Source organism: Salvelinus sp. IW2-2015, linkage group LG14 (genome assembly GCF_002910315.2).
Source record: "Salvelinus sp. IW2-2015 linkage group LG14, ASM291031v2, whole genome shotgun sequence".
In the NCBI taxonomy this organism is placed as follows: domain Eukaryota; kingdom Metazoa; phylum Chordata; class Actinopteri; order Salmoniformes; family Salmonidae; genus Salvelinus; species Salvelinus sp. IW2-2015.
Window position 1 is genome coordinate 10,619,636 of NC_036854.1, and position 18,391 is coordinate 10,638,026.

The window sequence follows — 18,391 nt, forward strand, 5'->3', positions numbered from 1 at the left end:
TTTGCTTGACAATCACCGGCTGACAAAATTTCAGGCCACAGCCCTTAGGCATGACAGTTGAACTAAGCTCATTAGGCATTTATAAGTTATATTCTTCAAGAACTAATGGGTATGTGTCATCAATCTATAAGTCCAAAAATGGATATAGCAACTACAGATTCTAGCTTTAAGAGTTCATTGCATCTAGTGTTGCACTGATTTTTATTGAAGAAAATGAAAACAGAAAGAGCTGTATAAAAAAGATAACATTTTTGAGAGGCAGCAAAAACATTCACTGGTCCAAAAAACATGTATAATCCATACATATTTAATCATACAGTGAGAGTAGTTGTGAGATTAAATACATTCATAAAGTGAAGAATGAGGCAGCATTCCTTTGAGGAACCTTATAGCGAAAGTGATGCAAGATCTTGTTTAGTATTGCACAATCCTTGACCTCTAGTGCATAGACAAGGCTACGGTCCATTATAATCAGCAGGTATTAAACAAGCCTATTCCGGGCCTATTCTGTGTGTATTATTCTTACTATAGTATTAATTCACAATCAACGAAAACATGATTTCAATATCTCAGGATAGTCAGAAATTAAAACAGCAAAAGCCTGGACACAAAATCATTGGTCCATAGAATAAGAGACTACTATATACGCGGAGAATACAGTACCAACCATTAGGAACACCTTCCTAATATTGAGTTGCACCCCTTCCCCCTTTTGCACTCAGAACAGCCTCAATTCGTCGTGGCATGGACATGACAATCTGTCAAAAGCGTTCGACAGGGATGCTGGCCCATGTTGACGTCAATGCTTCCCACAGTTGTGTCAAGTTGGCTGGATGTCCTTTGGGTGGTGGCCCATTCTTCAAACACACGGGAAACTGTTGAGTGTGAAAAACCCAGCTGTGTTGCAGTTCTTGACACAAACCAGTGTGCCTGGCACCTACTACGATACCCCGTTCAAAGTAGTGGAGGCTGCTCAGGGGAGGACGGCTCATAATAATGGCTGGGACGGAGTTAATGGAATGGCATCAAACACATGGAAAACATGTGTTTAATGTATCTGATACCATTCCACTAATTCCGCTCCAAAGTCCTCCCCAATTAAGGTGCCACCAGTGGTTCAAAGGCACCTACATCTTTTGTCTTGCCCATTCACCCTCTGAATGGCACACAATCCATGTCTCAATCGTCTCAAGGTTTAAAAATCCTTCTTTAACCGGTCTCCTCCCCCTTCATCTACTCTGACGTGGATTTAACAAGTGACTTCATTAAGGGATCACAGCTTTCACCTGGTCAGCCTGTGTCATGGAAAGAGGTGTTCTTAATGTTTTGTATACTCACTGTATGTGTCTGCAGATAGCATACAGTATGTATATGCCAAAAGAACATACTCTTTATATCATATAGAATTTAAGGAGTTAAATTAATAATTATTAATTCATTACTGATTGACAAATAGAAGCCAACAATGGCACAATGACAAAGTTCCCTTAAAAAGTGATCTACTTAAATTTCAATATAATACACTGAACAAAAATATATAACGCAACATGCAACAATTTTACTGAGTTACAATTCACATAAGGAAATCAGTCAACTGAAATAAATTCATTAGGCCCTAATCTATGGATTTCACATGACTGGGTAGTAGTGCAGCCATGGGTGGGCATAGACTAACCCACTTGGGAGTCAGGCCCACCCACTGGTGAGCCAGGCTCAGCCAATCAAAATTATTTTTCCCCCACAAAAGGGCTTTATTACAGACATAAATACTCCTCAGTTTCATCACCAGTCCAGGTGGCTGGTCTCAAGACGATCCCGCAGGTGAAGAAACTTGATGTGGAGGTCCTGGGCTGGTGTGGTTACACGTGGTCTGCGGTTGTAAGACCGGTTGGATGTACTGCCAAATTCTCTAAAACAATTTAGAGGCAGCTTATGGTAGAGAAATGGACATGACATTTTCTGGTGGACATTCCTGCAGTCAACGTGCCAATTGCACGCTCCCTCAAAACTTGAGACATCTGTGGCATTGTGCCCCTGTGTAATGATCACGCTGTTTAATCAGCTTCTTGATATGCCACACCTGTCAGGTGGATGGATTATCTTGGCAAAGCAGAAATGTTCACTAACAGGGATGTAAACAAATTTGTGCACACAATAAGAGAAATAAGCTTTTTGTGCATGTGGAAAAAATTCTGCGATCTTTTATTTCAGCTCATGAAACATTGGACCAAAACTTTACATTTTGCGTTTATATTTTTGTTCAGTATAGTAAAGTGACAGTACGAAACAGCTGTCGCATTTGTCTTCATTTTACAAGCAATGGCCTTGAGACTTAATCCTAAAGAATCATGAAACTGCCAGGACCAAAGTGTGTGAAAAGCAGCATCATCATCCTTTAACTGATGCCCAGATGATTAAACCAACGACAACAGCAAGTACGACCAGAACGACAATGAGAATGCAGATCTTCTTTCTAGATTTGCGCTGAAAGGGTCAGAAGAAACACTTAATGTGATACGCAAATTGATTCGATGCAGTGTTGTAACAATTTATTTACTAATTTACTTGAATAATGATGTACTTATTCAAGAATAATTTCCATGTTACCTACCTGATAGTCTGCAGCCTGTGCTAACTGCTGGGTGGCATTCTGAACATGAAGGTCGGCAGTTTCGACATTGGCCTCTATACTGTCTAGAGGTGTAAGAAAATACAGTGAAAGGGTCATTCTCTCACAGAAGTTCACAGTTTAGGTTGAATGTTTTGTTAACTTTGCAGAAAAGTTGGATGTTTACTTCAGAACACTGTTACTTTTGACTTCTACACTATGACGATGATTCAACTCTCAGAGGATGTCAGTTTTAACACCTTGAATTGATCCTCTGAGTGTTGTGTGACATATTTCAGTGTGTGTGTGTGTGTGGCATAGCTGTTTGTCATCCTCTGTTCCCAGAACACTCGTTAGACTCTTCTCCATAAAGGCTCCTAAACATGCAGTATGTTGTCAATGTTTTGAAAGTGGAAGAGTTTGATGTATTCAGAAGTCGAGGCGTAAATGACTGCATGGATGCTTACCGATCATATCACCCTGCTCATGGACCATCATTCCCAAGTCCTTAAATATTTCATTTATATCTGTAATATCAGACTGAAAAAAAAGTAAAACCATGACAACATAACAGATTAAATAAACTGGATAGATATCCATTACGTAAGTGTGATTTGCAGGATAGCATAAGGTGTGCTTACTGTTTGGCTTACTGTATACATTTACTGAAAGTCAACCAATGTAATTTGGAGGAACAATAGACCTCCTACAAAATCTTAATTCAACCCTGAATCTTGCACATTAATCGAGTTCGATGACCGCACACATGGTTCGTGTTTATGAGTAACAATAGGTGAGTGCTGTCACCTCTAGCTGTCTGATGGAAGTCTCTCTCTCCTGGATGAGCTGCAGGTCTTCCTCGGTGATGGCCACCTCCTGGGACTGTGACTGGACCTGGGCCTGCCCCCCACTGCAAAGTCAGACATGGGAAACATGGTCAACCACCCAAAGCAAACACTCACCTCCCACTCTGTCAGGCTGGGCCAGAGAAAGATGGGCCTGTAAAGACTGACATGATAACACTAAAGTAGATCGTTCGATAAACAAGCAGACCAGTAGCAGTCAGAGATTAGTAAACTGTGGGTTTTGTATGTGAACATTCCTTTCATGGTTAAAACCCCTGTAGGTCTAAGCCCTTACATCACAATATCTACTAAGCTAACATATGGAATTGTTTTAAGATGGTCATAAAATGTCAAATTTAACCATTTGATTTGGAATTTTAGGACCCCTGCAGGTATAAAATTWAAAATATTTGATGAAACATTGAATTTGGCCTCAACGCATTGAATAACACATTCAGAAATGGGAAAACAGACAGAAAAAAATAAACCATAAAGGAACAAGGTTTTGAAGTGTCTGTCCTATATCTGAGAGAGAGAAGAACATTTATTTTACCCCCTATTCACTTTTTGCAATTTGTACAGCCCGGTCATGGGTTACCTTCACACGACTCCTGTAGACCAGATGAACAGAACCTTTGTGTTCGTGAGAGTCTCCCCTTTCGTTTATTGATGACATATTAGTTTGTATCTCCAACGGTTCCGTCTGGATGGTCGGTTTTGTGAGAAGACCTCTTCGAAGTCAGGATGTCCGCGACAGAAAATTCAGACAACTGCCGTAAAACATATAGGATGTTGTAGAGCAAAACAACCAACGCTGCCGTGATCGCGAGAGTCTACCTTTACGATAGTGGTGACATTACGGGGCGTTCGAGACAACTGGAATTCCGAGTTCAATGACCATTCCAAAAGATTTTTCCCAGTCGGACCTAGTTTTTTCAGAGTTCCCAGTTGTCTTGAACGCACTGAAGTCAGATTTCCGAGTTACCGGTTGTTTTGAACGCGAAATTAGTTTGTAGCTCACATGGTTCGGGTTTTACAGCCAATTTCATGATGATTTTCTTGTCCGGATCCTCTCATGTGTAGAAAAAGGCAGCTTTCACAAGCCCCATGTCATGGAATAGGCGCAAACGTCATAATGGCAGAAAGAGGGGATTGAGCTGCAGGCTCTACAAGAAATGGTAAGTCTCTAGCATAGTGGAGCTTCAAATCGACTGTAGGGGGTACAGAGGAGCAATTCATAGTAGAACAAAAGGTTGACCCTATATAGTCACAAAACAGGACATTAAAAATAGAGCTAAACCCTAATAGACCAAATAAATATTCTCTCCACTGTTGTGGTGTTGAGAAAAGAAGATGTTTACATCCTTCACAACTGTAGGCAACAATAATTGAATCAGGATTATAAACTCTGGGTAAATCCACAAAATAGTGTGTCTACAGCGGTTTCTTCCTCTGTAGTCAGGATGCAGTTTTATGTGGGGACAAACAGTGGGTTGTATTTAGACAGCTTGCACAGTATGTTTAGTGCAGTATGTCTGTGCACTATGGCACTCAAAAGAACTAGACCACTGAAATGTTGAACTCTGACCTTTCAAAGGAGTTTCCATTTCCTCCAAAGCTGTCGTCAGGAAAGCCACCCTGAGGGGGGACAGAACAGTCAGCCTGATGCACTCGCATTTCAGGTGCGATTTGATTTGTTTGTGTAAAGCATTGACTACTAACCGACACTCTGGACTCGGCACGGACTCTAGCAACAAACTCCTTCTCTTTCTGAGCAGCCTGCCTCTGTGTCTTTTGGAAATTGGCCAGTGCATTGGAGAAGTCATTGATAAGGCGATCTTTCTGGATCTTTCTCTGGCGCTAGAAGAGGTAAACAAATTAGCAAACATCACATACTGTACAGTGTACATGATACTGTGTCATAGCACTCTTCAATTTCAACCGATTGACAACTATTCTTAGGACTTCTGTCTCAGGCCACTACGCCCTACTTTACATAAGATGTTAGTATTTCACTTCTGCTTATTATAACATATTTATATGAATTTTGTTAGCAAGAAATACAACTAGAATGCGTTTGTAAAAACCGTCCCATAGGGCGGCGCACAATTGGCCCAGCGTCGTCCGGGTTTGGCCGGTGTAGGCCGTCATTGTAAATAAGAACTTGTTCTTAACTGACTTTCCTCTAGTTAAATAAAGGTTAAATGAAAAACCATCTAAGACCGTATTGAAAAACAGAAATTGTGGCTGTAAGAATTTAATTATTCCTGCCAATGGCATGCGTTCCAGCCATTCCTTATGAACTTTACAAGAATGCATTCATTTCTTTCTTTACCACACACAAGCACAAATTCCTTCAACATTGTGGGATATCTGCTGTCGGGAAAAATGTTCATGCTGTGTGCCTTGGGCCTTCCTTGAACAAGAACCCCCACAACTACAAAAACAGGAAATAAAAGCCCAATGTGCTTAAGAATAGCGCACCAGCTGAATTTATAAATAAGACGGGGTACCTTACAGTTTCCTGTTATAGTTCATTACACAATGTAATGAAAAAGTGTTAATTATTTAAAGAATTACATTTTGAGAAGAATTTATCTAATGTATTATCTCAAATGGGTAAATTGAATGACAGGTGCCTAAAATAAAAGATGCAAAAACAGCATGTACATTTATTTTATATTGCAGGGTTTAAACGCTTGCCTGTAGATGGCGACATGTGCTGTTTAATGACATGCATTCTTAAAAAGGTGAACTGAGGACACTATAGCAATTTTTTTGTGTTAAGAGACTCACAAGGAACAGGTAATCCAGGGACCAGCTTGGACAGCACAGGCCCGCCCACCTAACATGTGACCAATGAGCACTGAGGTGCTGTTCACATATTAATGTATGAATAACATTCTGTCTGCTATTGGGCATTACACTACACGTTCCATGCAGTGCACACAATTCCTATACATTTTGTTGCTCGTTGTAAATTAAGTTGAAGCTACCGTACAAAAAAAAAGTTGATTACCTGTTCAGTTGTGACAGGCAAAGAGCCAAATTCCTTCACACATCGGTCTGTTTCTTTGGCAAGGTGGTTGACATTTTGCTGTTTCTGCTGCCTACATTTGAAAAGTCAAAAGTGTCATTTAGATAACATTCCACAGAAATAAACATAGCAGCATGTAATAACTTTAAAAGCTACACACTACAAGAGCCCTCTTCTGATTAGAGCAGAACTCACAGTTGCTGTCTGAGCTCAGTTGTGTCTTGTGTTGTTCCCAACTGATTCACAATTCTCTGTATTTCAGATGCTGGTAGAAACAGGGCACAAATATTGTGACAAAACAATAACAGTACGTGTGTTCATTCAATAGGAAAAGTATTCAATTTGAAAGTAAATTCAAAAGAGAAAAAAAAAAATGATGTAAAAGGTATATTAATACTTCTGAGTCATTCCCCAGGCCTCATGAGAAGTATAGTAGCCTACAGGCCTACTAAATTCAGAGGATATGACAAAACTTGTGTACTGATTTACATGTGTGCACAGCTTGTCCATATATCTCAATTACTTTGTTGTGTTATCTTCTGGATGTTGGAGATTATCGTCTGAGTAAGCACATTTGGGTCCTGCACTTTTCCATACTGGTAGGCCATGGTTGACACATTGGGAGTCTCCCGAAGACCTTGAAATATAAAATGTTACAAGTATTGTTGTAGGTCAGTCACTCACACAGCTTCAGTTCATTCCACCGGCTTTAGGCATTATGTTCACTCATTCCCCTAGACATACTGTAGCGCGTCACCAAAGTGGTAAAAATCCCATTTGCTTGTATAAAATTGTTTTAAAATTAATAAACCTACATATTGTATTCATGAATATTGAACATACTAATAATAGGCTGTCGGTAAGAGTAAGAAATTAATGTACACAGGGTACATTCTGCATTCAGCAGCCTTCCACTCAGATTAGATAGGCCTTCAAAGAGGCTAGGCATAGATGTCAGCTCAAAGTCTAATTTTGATTTAGCCTACATTTGGTTGAGTTGCCAACTAACATGAATACAAAGTGAACGCAACAAAAAAATGTCACCATGTCACTGGATTTAGGTTAACAGTTTGGGTGATAAGACAAAATGCCTTTACGTTGAGGACTTTTCGCAAATCCAATGTTTTCCCTGTTGATTCAACATCCTCACATAGACTTTTGGGTATAAATGATGTGGAAACAATGATTCAATACATTTTTGCCCAGTGGGAGGCCACCTACAGGACAAGCTAATATGCTGACCACACCGCCTGTGTTGCAAAATAACTGTACACATACATGTTATTCAATCATTTCATCCAAACGGCTCGCTCGCGTCAACGAGCATCTGCATAGCCAGGCGCTAAAATTGAACTTGTTTCTATTTTTGACTCCTGACATGCTGCAAGTCCCGCCTCTCCCATCTCCTCATAGTTTTTTAGGAAAATAACCACGTTGGTGATTGAAAGATGAACTGAGGTCCACACTCCACAGCTAGCACAGTGGATCTAGGCCGATTCCGGCTGAGAGTAGGGGCACTTTACCGACGTCATGTGGCCCGAGTCTGGGCCGCCTTCGGCAGAATTACTTATGGCTAGGATGCGGGGATTGAGCTCGGGCCGATTCCGTTGTGAGTTATCTGGCCCAAATGTATTACTTGGGGCTCGGGCCGATTGGGGCTAACGTTACTCTCTGGCAGATGCTTACACAGGCTGCTTTATATAATTAACATTTCATTATTAATTTTTCCATATTTTCTCATTGTTTCTGTGATCAAAAAATACAATTAAATGAAATTCTTTAAGAGTCCTGTCTAGTATTTTGATACTTTGTGCAAGGCAATTGATAAGCATTAAAAAGTTTGTGGATGGAGCCTCGCGAGTGGCGCAGCAGTCTACAACACTGCAACGCAGTGCAAACTGCATTGCTACAGATGCTGGTTCGAGACCCGTGCTGGCCGCAACCCGGGAGACCCATGAGGCGACACACAATTGGCCCAGCGTCGTCCGAGTTAAGAGAGGATTTTTGCCGGTCGGAATGTCCTTGTCCTATCGTGCTGTAGCGACTCCTATCGTGCTATAGCGACTCCTGTGGCGGGCCAGGCGCACGCACGCTGACACAGTCACCAGGTGTATGGTGTTTCTCCGACACAAAATGTTTTTTTTTGTGGATGGGTATAATTTGTATGTTTAAAATGTATAATAGTAATATTTCAAATTAGGTAATTGTGTATGCGTTTATTTAAATTTGCATCGGGCCGCTTCTGGGGTGATTCTGGTAAGATGCAGGTAAAGTCGGCTGAATTCGGGTAGACGAGTCCGACACCGGGCCGATTCGATCAGTTCCGGCACCCCGGAAGAGGGCCGCTTCTGGGCCGATTACTCATTGCTAGCTGGGTCCAGTCCAGTCCGTGGTGGTATTGCACCTTAAAAGTTGGTTGCCAACCGTCATATAAAGTCCACAGAAGAAGTGATTACTAGAAACTAAKTAGGTTATGCTTTTTATCTGTAGATTAATTGTTGGAGTAGAAAACACACGATTTTGTGCTGACTCAAAATGGGTCAAAATTCTTCCAAGATCCAGAAAAAAAAGGACCTTGTGAATTTCAGGTAAAATAATACCCCAGGACAAATTAGCTAGCAACAGTAAGCTAGCTGGGTATATTACCATGACGGTTTCATGCGTTTCGACTGTCTGCAAATTAATATAGTTTGTTTTGATATGTCAACCTGCGTGTCTTCATCGCGTCTGGTGTGGTGGACAAAATCAACATACGTGCACGGTCTAGTCGGCATGTAACGCTCTCAACCTGAAGAACGAGGCCAGAAAGATGCGGAAATACAGAAGCCTGAATAACCCGTCTCTATTTGTGACTTATGTCATCATATATACATTTCATCAAACGCAATAGACGTGAATTGTAAAGTACCATGTGAATTTATATCAGGAAATACTGCAGTGTACAGAGGTAAATATACATTGTTTCTTCAGTTGCACAAATGCTGGCAACTGTTTGTGAACGCAGACTATAGACATTAGCATTCCTTTAAGGTCGCATGAGTTTCAGCTTAATTGTCACTTGTCGACATTTCCAAATTATTGCATGCCCAAACATTGCTTTTGGCAAATTTCGGCCAACACTAAATACTTGTTTTCAATGTTTCGTTTACCTTAGTTCTGTCTTGACAGTCTGCCCCGCTTGCACTCTGCTTCCTTATCTGTGTGTCATGCTTTTCAGTCACATGATCTGCTCTGCTTTACAGGGTACCGGCGACTTTTTGGGTTCAACGTCAACTATTAAACCAAAGAAGATAGATTTTTTTTTTAAATCCAAAGATACATTTTATTACATTTTTTACACTTTATTCTACGGTACATAAAAATGACAATAAAAGATCAATAAAAGAGTTAAACGATTTATAAGTCAAACACTGTTAGACAGAAAAGGCCAGGCAAATGTTGACAGCAGTAGAATGAATGTGTGCAGAAGAGGTTTCTCAAATGCTTCTAATCATGTGCCTGCTTGAACACACTATCCAAAGTAGGCAATGTCATTGCTTAGATACAAAAATAAAAAATAACACTGAACCACACACACTACATTTATTGACATGAATCCAATACAAGCAATTTTCTGGGAAGTAAATTCCCTGTACCAGCCATCCGCACCCCCCCCCTAAAAAAGGGCCACCATGAAACATTGTAAAATTGTTTGCAATAAATTAGGTACATACTGTTCACACATAGTTTTACATAATAGTGCTGTAGCTTTACAATGTCCTAGCATGTAGTAGCAAATATATTTATATAGGAGGAATTTTTATAAAATATTTTCAATGTGACAATGAGATTAAGACATTTTTGGAACCAATGATAAAACAGCAGGGGCACAACTTTCACTGGAGTCATGTCCCTCACAGATTCTGAAATTGCATGTTTGTCCCCCCTCAGTTTTATCATTGCAATGTGATACAAAAAGTGGCAGCGGTGTGCTTTAGGGATCGGCTGGATTTAGGACCATGTGAACACCACAGAGTGGGCTGGAGGCCAAATATAAGATCAGAGCTATTTTGGCAGAAGAGATGGGACTCTGAGCCCAAGGACCAGCATTTATATGCCCTTCAAAGAAAGGACAGTGGACCAAGATTCAAAGGTCAGATTAGGAAGCAAGAGTTGGTGTTTGCTCGATTTGCTCTTAGGACATTGCACATTGAACTCGTCATTACACCTGGTTGGCAAACATGTTAATGGTTTGTGTCTGGAGTGTATGGTCGATGAAACGGTGGAGCATGTGTTGTTATATTGTTGTAAGTATGTTGAAGAGAGGAAAAGCTTGAAGTGTAGGGTCATTGAGGTTGGATGAAGTTAGCAGGGCTCTTTTGTATTTTCTCAGAAGTACTGAGTTAGGTAGGAGGATTTAGAAATGTTGTAAACTGTGATTGACTACACACACCCGCACAGTAGGTGGCGGCATGCACCTTTAACGTTTGTTTGCGGACCGCCATTATATCATAGAAGAAGAAGGCTGTGTTGTGCTCTTTCCACAAGTTGTAAAAGCAAGCAGAGTATACTGATGTAGCTGGCAAGGTAACTGCTGTTTAACTTAACAGGAAAACTAAACTAGTGTTTATTCGCAGTGCTGAGCTATTCTTGTAACTGACATGTACAGTAACGTTAGCTAATGTTTCATCCCCTCTCGACTGAGGTGAATGAATTAGCTACGCTAGTTAGTAACGTTAGCTTCCACAGCCAGGTCAGCTCTAGCTAGTTACTGTATCTGTCAGGTGGCTATTATTACTATCCAATGGCTGTTATTTGTATGGAAATGTTTTGTAGCCTTTGTCCCGTTTCAACAGAAGTAAATTCACTTTTGCCAGTTGATGTACCGTTAGAGAGAGCTGGCCAAAAGTTGGCTAATGTTAGCTATTCTTTTGACCTATATCACACTAACAATGAAACCATCAGCCAAACGATTGAAGACTGATATTCTGATGTTTGTTCAGTGCATTGAGAGTTTTTATTAGTCAGCATTGCAWGTAATGTTATTGATTTGTTTTTTTCCCCCTAGCTAATTCCCTACACTTAACACTGACACAGTAATAAACAGTTCTGACGTTACAGGCTTGAGTGGGACCAATTTCTTCATACTGCTCCCACCTGCACCTGCAGCTTTTCATACCGCACCCTACCAGTGGCAAGAACTGGACCCAAACCCAACTGCAGTCCTGCAATGTTATTTTAGGTGTATGTGACGCACCTCACTTGCCATCCATGATCACACCAATCTTCCTCTCTATAGGCAATATCAAATGTGCCAAAATAATAAAGTTAAATTACCAGAGATTCTCACATGGCCCTTACAATATATTAGGCTATCTGTGTTACTGGGCTATATCAGCCAATATGATAGATGTAGTTTGAAGAGGGTGGAGTTGGAGAGACTTGCATTTTCTCTTGAGATATTTTTTTCCCACCTTTTAGAGGATTTTCAGATGGAGAAATATATCAATATTTATTTATAGGCAATGTAGTAAACTATAGCCTAATCATAGGCCTATTTAGGAAGTACATTTCCCTGGAAAGATAGCTGCCCCATGCTTCTCCGTCCAATCATAGGCAATAGCCTACTCTATTTAATTGAGAGCACACGCGCACCTGATCTTGCAGGTATGGCTACTGAACTTGAAGCAGCAAGAATGATGACAGCAACACTTGCTATGTTTTGCATAGGCCTTTAGGATATAGCCTACCTTTTTAGGAGGACGCTTTGCAGGCAGAGACAAATAAATGGGTAATCAATACTTATTGAAAATAAGAAGGCGCAATGCTCGCTCACCATAGCAGCCTAACCTATGTGCACGCTGTGCCTTTTCAATGATGATTACAATCTTTGATTGCACTTCGACTCAGGTTTGTTGAGCGCCCTCCACTTCTTTCCATTGTCAATATTTATTTACAGAAAATGTAGGAAACTACAGTCTAATCATATTTGGGCTCCCGAGTGGTGCAGCGGTCTAAGGCACTGCATTTCAGTGCAAGAGGTGTCACTACAGTCCCTAATTCGAATCCAGGCTGTATCACATCCGGCTGTGATTGGGAGTCCCATAGGGCGGCACACAATGTAAATAAGAATTTGAAATTGTTCTTAACTAGTTAAATAAAGGTAAAAAATATATATATATGATAATTTCATATTTAAGTTAACTGCCACATGATTCTCCGCCCATGTAGGCAGCCTACTCTATTTCAATGAGACCAAACATACTAGGGGACTTGAACTCTAGTATGTGAACTAAGAGAGGTAGGATACTGAAGTTAAAGCAGCGAATTCTGAGTGTGTGAATAATGTGAAAAATATGTGCTTTTAATACAAGAGGTAGGCTAACGCATTTAAAGCAGAAAGAGGACTGTTTCCAAATAACTTGTGGGACCGCAAAAATATTTTTATCCCAAGGTCATCTGTCTGACTGCCGCAGAATGAAAAATGCAGACCGCGCACCAATAATCTCTGTCGGGACCCGCAAGTCCTGCAAGCATCACGGGGGAATGCAGCCCTCTAGTGCACAGTCATCGTACCAGGATCAGATGGTGACAGGGGTCCCAGCAGAGTCAGACAGCCAGGGAAGACCAGACCACAGAGCTCAGGTGAGCAGTATATTAACATCAGTGAATGATACAAAGTTTCATCTTAAATTGATGGGTAGACCTACAGTAGCTACAGGACAGCATCTTAAGCCTAAAGCTTCAGTCTGGGATCTGGGAATAATTATAATTTCAATTATTGAACTGTTGATTCTATTCTTGGATAATACATTGTATAAATGTACACCAAGGTAATTCTTTGTCATGCCTCATCTTAGGAGGATCAGATGGTGACAGGGGTCTCATTAGGGTTAGGCAGCCAGGGAAGGCCAGTCTGTGATGGAGCTGAGGTGAGTTTTTTCAGATACAACACTTTCTTCTCTCTGTGCAGAACACACTGGACAAGCCAGATGCTATTTTAAGACAAACCTCAAGTTGATTTCAAAACTGTATCAAGGGTTGATGTATAGTAAAACAAAAAGGTGAGGAATATCTGGTAGAAGCTATTGATGATGATGATGAATGGATACAGATGTGTTTGAATGCCCAGTCATGTTCATATCGTCTCAGACATAAATGACTGCAGTTTGAGACCATCAATAGAACGTACTATATGCCAGTGAAACTGAATTACATGCACTCAGAAATTTCATTCCACTACTGGAGGTGTAAAACACAAAAGGGGACATATTTGCATATGTTATGGTCTTGTGAAGGCTGGCTGAATTCTTGCAAAGAGTCTGTTCTTTTATCTCAGCATGTCTACAGATTCTCCCTGTTTTTGTTTGCTTGGAAATGTTGATACTGGAGACTGTTATCTGAAGAAACTGTAACCAAGCGTTTATAGTGACCAAGAAATGCATTGCCATTAATTGGAAGGTTGGTTATCCTCCCACAATGTCAAGTTATGTATCACTAGATTTGATTTAATACAAGATTAAGTGTATACTGGGCAACTTTCATAATGTCTGGATGCCTTATATGGAAAACGGTACAACTAAAGGAATCTGTATTGAAAACATGCCCACGTCAGGGCAGATACCTACAGTACATTCGGGGGGGGGGGGATTCAGACCCCTTAACTTTTTCCATTTTTTTTGTTACGATTGGACATGGTTAAGAAAGGCCCACACCTGTCTATATAAGGTCCCACAGTTGACAGTGCATGTCTGAGCAAAAACCAAGCCATGAGTTTGAAGAAATTGTCTGTAGAGCTCAGAGGCGGGATTGTGTCAAGGCACAGATCTGGGGAAGGGTACCAAAGAATAATGCAGCATTGAAGGTCCCCAAGAACACAGTGGCCTCCATCAATGTTAAATGGAAGAAGTTTGGAACCATCAAGACTCTTCCTAGAGCTGACCGCCAGGGAAAACTGAGCAATCGGGGTAAAAGGGCCTTGGTCAAGGGAGGTGACCAAGAACCCATGGTCACTCTGAAAGAGCTCCAGAGTTCTTCTGTGGCGATGGGAGAACCTTCCAAAAGGACAACTATCTCTGCAGCACTCCACCAATCAGGCCTTTATGGTAGAGTGGCCAGACAAAGACACTTCTCAGTAAAAGGCACATGACAGCCTGCTTGGAGGTTGCCAAAAGTCACCCAAAGACTCTCAGACCATGAGAAACAAGATTCTCTGGTCTGATTAAACTCTGGTCTGGTCTGAATGCCAAGCGTCACGTCTGGAGGAATCCTGGCGCCATCCCTACGGTGAAGCATAGTGGTGGCAGCACCATGCTGTGGGGATGTTCTTCAGCGGCAGGGACTGGGAGATTACTCAGGATCGAGGCAAAGATGAATGGAGCAAAGTACAGAGAGATCATTGATGAAAAACCTGCTCCAGAGTGCTCAGGACTTCAGACTGGGGCGAAGGTTCACCTTCCAACAGGACAATGACGCTAAGCAGACAGTCATGACAACACAGGAGTGGCTTCAGGACAAGTCTCTCAATGTCCTTTAGTGACCCAGCCAGCCCGGACTTCAACCTGATCTAACATCTCTGGAGAGACCTGAAAATAGCTGTGCAGCAATGCTCCCGATCCAACCTGCTGGTGCGGTTGGCCCTGGGTTCCTCCTAATGCAAGACAATGCTAGACCTCATGTGGCTGGAGTGTGTCAGCAGTTCCTGCAAGAGGAAGGCATTGATGCTATGGACTGGCCCACCCGTTCCCCAGACCTGAATCCAATTGAGCACATCTGGGACATCATGTCTCGCTCCATCCACCAACGCCACATTGCACCACAGACTGTCCAGGAGTTGGCGGATGCTTTAGTCCAGGTCTGGGAGGAGATCCCTCAGGAGACCATCCGCCACCTCATCAGGAGCATGCCCAGGCGTTGTAGGGAGGTCATACAGGCACGTGGAGGCCACACACACTACTGAGCCTCATTTTGACTTGTTTTAAGGACATTACATCAAAGATCCGCCTGTAGTGTGGTTTTCCACTTTAATTTTGAGTGTGACTCCAAATCCAGACCTCCATGGGTTGATACATTTGATTTCCATTGATAATTTTTGTGTGATTTTGTTGTCAGCACATTCAACTATGTAAAGAAAAAAGTATTTAATAAGAATATTTCATTCATTCAGATCTAGGATGTGTTATTTTAGTGTTCCCTTTATTTTTTTGAGCAGTGTATATTAAATTAACACTACGATAGATAGTAAGATGATGTCATGAGCATGCCTTTTAAACACTTTTTGAGGCACTTTGCTTTTACCAGTATTTAGAGCGTTATGCACTAGTGTTAGTGGAGGTAGAATATTCTAGGAAATGTTCTTTAATTTACAGAAGTTGTCTCCAATCAATCAATCAATGTCTGGTTGTACGTGTGTGTTTGGTAGGGGTAGCTGTATCCAGGGGAGGATTTGACATGATACAATGACTATGAGGTTAAAGTGCAGACTGTCAGCTTTAATTTAAGGCTATTTCATTTGAGAAAGTTAGAAGCACAAATATCATACCCCGAAGACATGCTAACCTCTCACCATAACAATAAGTGGTTAGCATTTTTTGCAGGGGTGTGATATTTTTGCATCTAACTTTCTCACTTATCGTTATTCACGATTCATTCACGATGCACACTTTATCCACAATCATGGTAGTATCCATATTAATGTAGAAGTGTTTCGAACCAATTTACAGTAAAAGTGACTCCAAAATGACACTACATTATTTACCATTAATTTCTATTGGGCACAAAATTATCTGAAACAAACAGCAAATGCATCCAACAAATGTTTAGAGTTAAAAGCTTGATGTAGTAATTGCATGCTATGAATATGGGACCAAATACTTAACTTTTTACTACTTTAATATATGTCCCAATACTTTTGGTCTCATAAAATGGGGCGGGGGGGGGGCTATGTACAAATAGTGTTGTAATTTCTAAACGGTTCACCCGATATGGATGGATATACCCTCAAACGAAAGCTTACAGCCTTCACTTTAACTTAACTCTACACCTCCCTTTGCTCAAGCTGAGCCTTTCCAATGGGCTCGGAAGTTGTAGCAAATAAATTGTCAACCAGACTGCATATCAGATTTTTTTTCAGAGCTGATCTGTATTAGTGGAAAAAAATATCACAATTGGGATGCCTGTCTAAACAGTGTCAATTCCAATTTCGGGGGTTAACCCCGACCGGGACTCAAACCCAGATCCAGCCAACATCTTAACCTCTACGCCAAGAGGGCCAAAACTCTTGACGAGCTTTCTAGGTGTTGGCTTAAGGTCACGACACTATACCCCTTCCTTCGGGAGAGCGTGTCTTCTCACATGTTCTCGCTTCTTAGATGGCCTCACGGGTGCCATCCCACTTCTGATGTCAATGTAGCGAATTCGGGGGGTAGCCCCGACCGGAACTCAAACCCGGATCCAGCAAATGTCAAGCCAAAACTTTAACTGTTGTGGCCACCAAGAGTTTGAACCTCTTAGCTTAATGGTTATGGTGTTGGATTGACAGTTGCTGGAACCAGGTTTGAGTCCTGGTCAGGGTTACCCCTGAACTTGCTACAATACACTTCCATGGTTGGATTCATTGACTCTACCTGCCCCTAATTGACCCTTTTTTGCTACAACTTCCAAGCATTGGGGAGGATCCGCTTGAGCAAAGTGAGATGTAGAATCACTGATCTACAAATAATATTCCCTGCCAAATAATAGGTTTTGTTCAGAGCTATGCCTTCCCTGGCTTAGGGGATCTCCCATAGAGATAGTTAATCAAATCAAAATCAGATGTGTTTATAAAGCCCTTCTTACATCAGCTGATATCTCAAAGTGCTGTACAGAAACCCAGCCTAAAACCCCAAACAGCAAGCAATGCAGGTGTAGAAGCACGGTGGCTAGGAAAAACTCCCTAGAAAGGCCAGAACCTAGGAAGAAACCGAGAGAGGAGCCAGGCTATGAAGGGTGGCCAGTCCTCTTCTGGCTGTGCCGGGTGGAGATTATAACAGAACACGGCCAAGATGTTCAAATGTTCATAGATGACCAGCAGGGTCAAATAATAATAATCACAGTGGATGTCGAGGGTGCAACAGGTCAGCACCTCAGTTAGAGGACATACCATTGTATCTGTCCCATTATGGCATCTGTGAGAGCGTGGGCATCTCAATTTTTTCTCCATTATGGCATCTCCATTTCGAAGTAGTCAATTTTCTTCTTCTACTACTTCTATGAGTTGGTAAACAAACTGAAAGGGTGCATACTGCCACCTGTAATGTGTTACTTGAACAGGTTTAAAACCATGATTGCTCAAGGCCAGCCTTTCTTAAAGTATGGGTCGTGGACCTGTTAATGGTGGGTCGCAATGTGTCAGTGTAAATTTATAATTGTTTCATTAATTACTAGAATTGATTTGGCCAAGTGCATCGGCGCTCTCTGCTCAGTGCGCTTTCTGCTTAAGCAGCGGTCTCTGCTCAGTTTGGCAGCTGCGCGAGTGTGAGAGGGAGATGTCCGTGTGCTTTGCGGTTTACCGGATCTTTTTTTCTGCAGTTTTCTTGAAGATCACGACACACACGATGATGCGCTGTCAGCCACTGACTTGTCATTCCCACTCGCCATCACTCACCGCTGTCATCAAATGGACTCATGCTAGCCGCAAGTTCTTACTGAGCTCAAATGTCATGAAACGCATATACAGTGATTAGTTTCTCTCTCTTTCATACAAGCTTATAACGAGGAGCGCCCACAATGTGTATTGTGTGTGGAAGTGCTTAGTAATGAGTCTCGCATAACGAACAAATTAATAAAACGACACGTCCTGACCAAACATCCACAGCATGATGGTAAACCCAGGAAGTTATTTCAGAACAGTTCTTTCTTTTCTCTGTATATATAAATGATGTC

The 18,391-nt window shown here is 41.5% G+C and overlaps 1 protein-coding gene across 1 annotated transcript; it reads right to left on the reverse strand.

The window, feature by feature from the left end:
* Window positions 1-2,181: 2,181 nt before the first annotated feature.
* LOC111973344 (syntaxin-7-like) lies at window positions 2,182-9,745 on the reverse strand. The gene is made up of 10 exons (XM_024000683.2): window positions 9,640-9,745; window positions 7,014-7,127; window positions 6,686-6,755; window positions 6,473-6,563; window positions 5,176-5,313; window positions 5,042-5,091; window positions 3,416-3,518; window positions 3,076-3,148; window positions 2,612-2,694; window positions 2,182-2,484 (listed from the first exon to the last, which is right to left on the reverse strand). The coding sequence occupies exons 2-10, from the start codon at window positions 7,096-7,098 to the stop codon at window positions 2,389-2,391; spliced, it is 789 nt and encodes a 262-aa protein (XP_023856451.1). The 5' UTR covers window positions 7,099-7,127; window positions 9,640-9,745; the 3' UTR covers window positions 2,182-2,388.
* Between the last annotated feature and the right edge of the window lie 8,646 nt (window positions 9,746-18,391).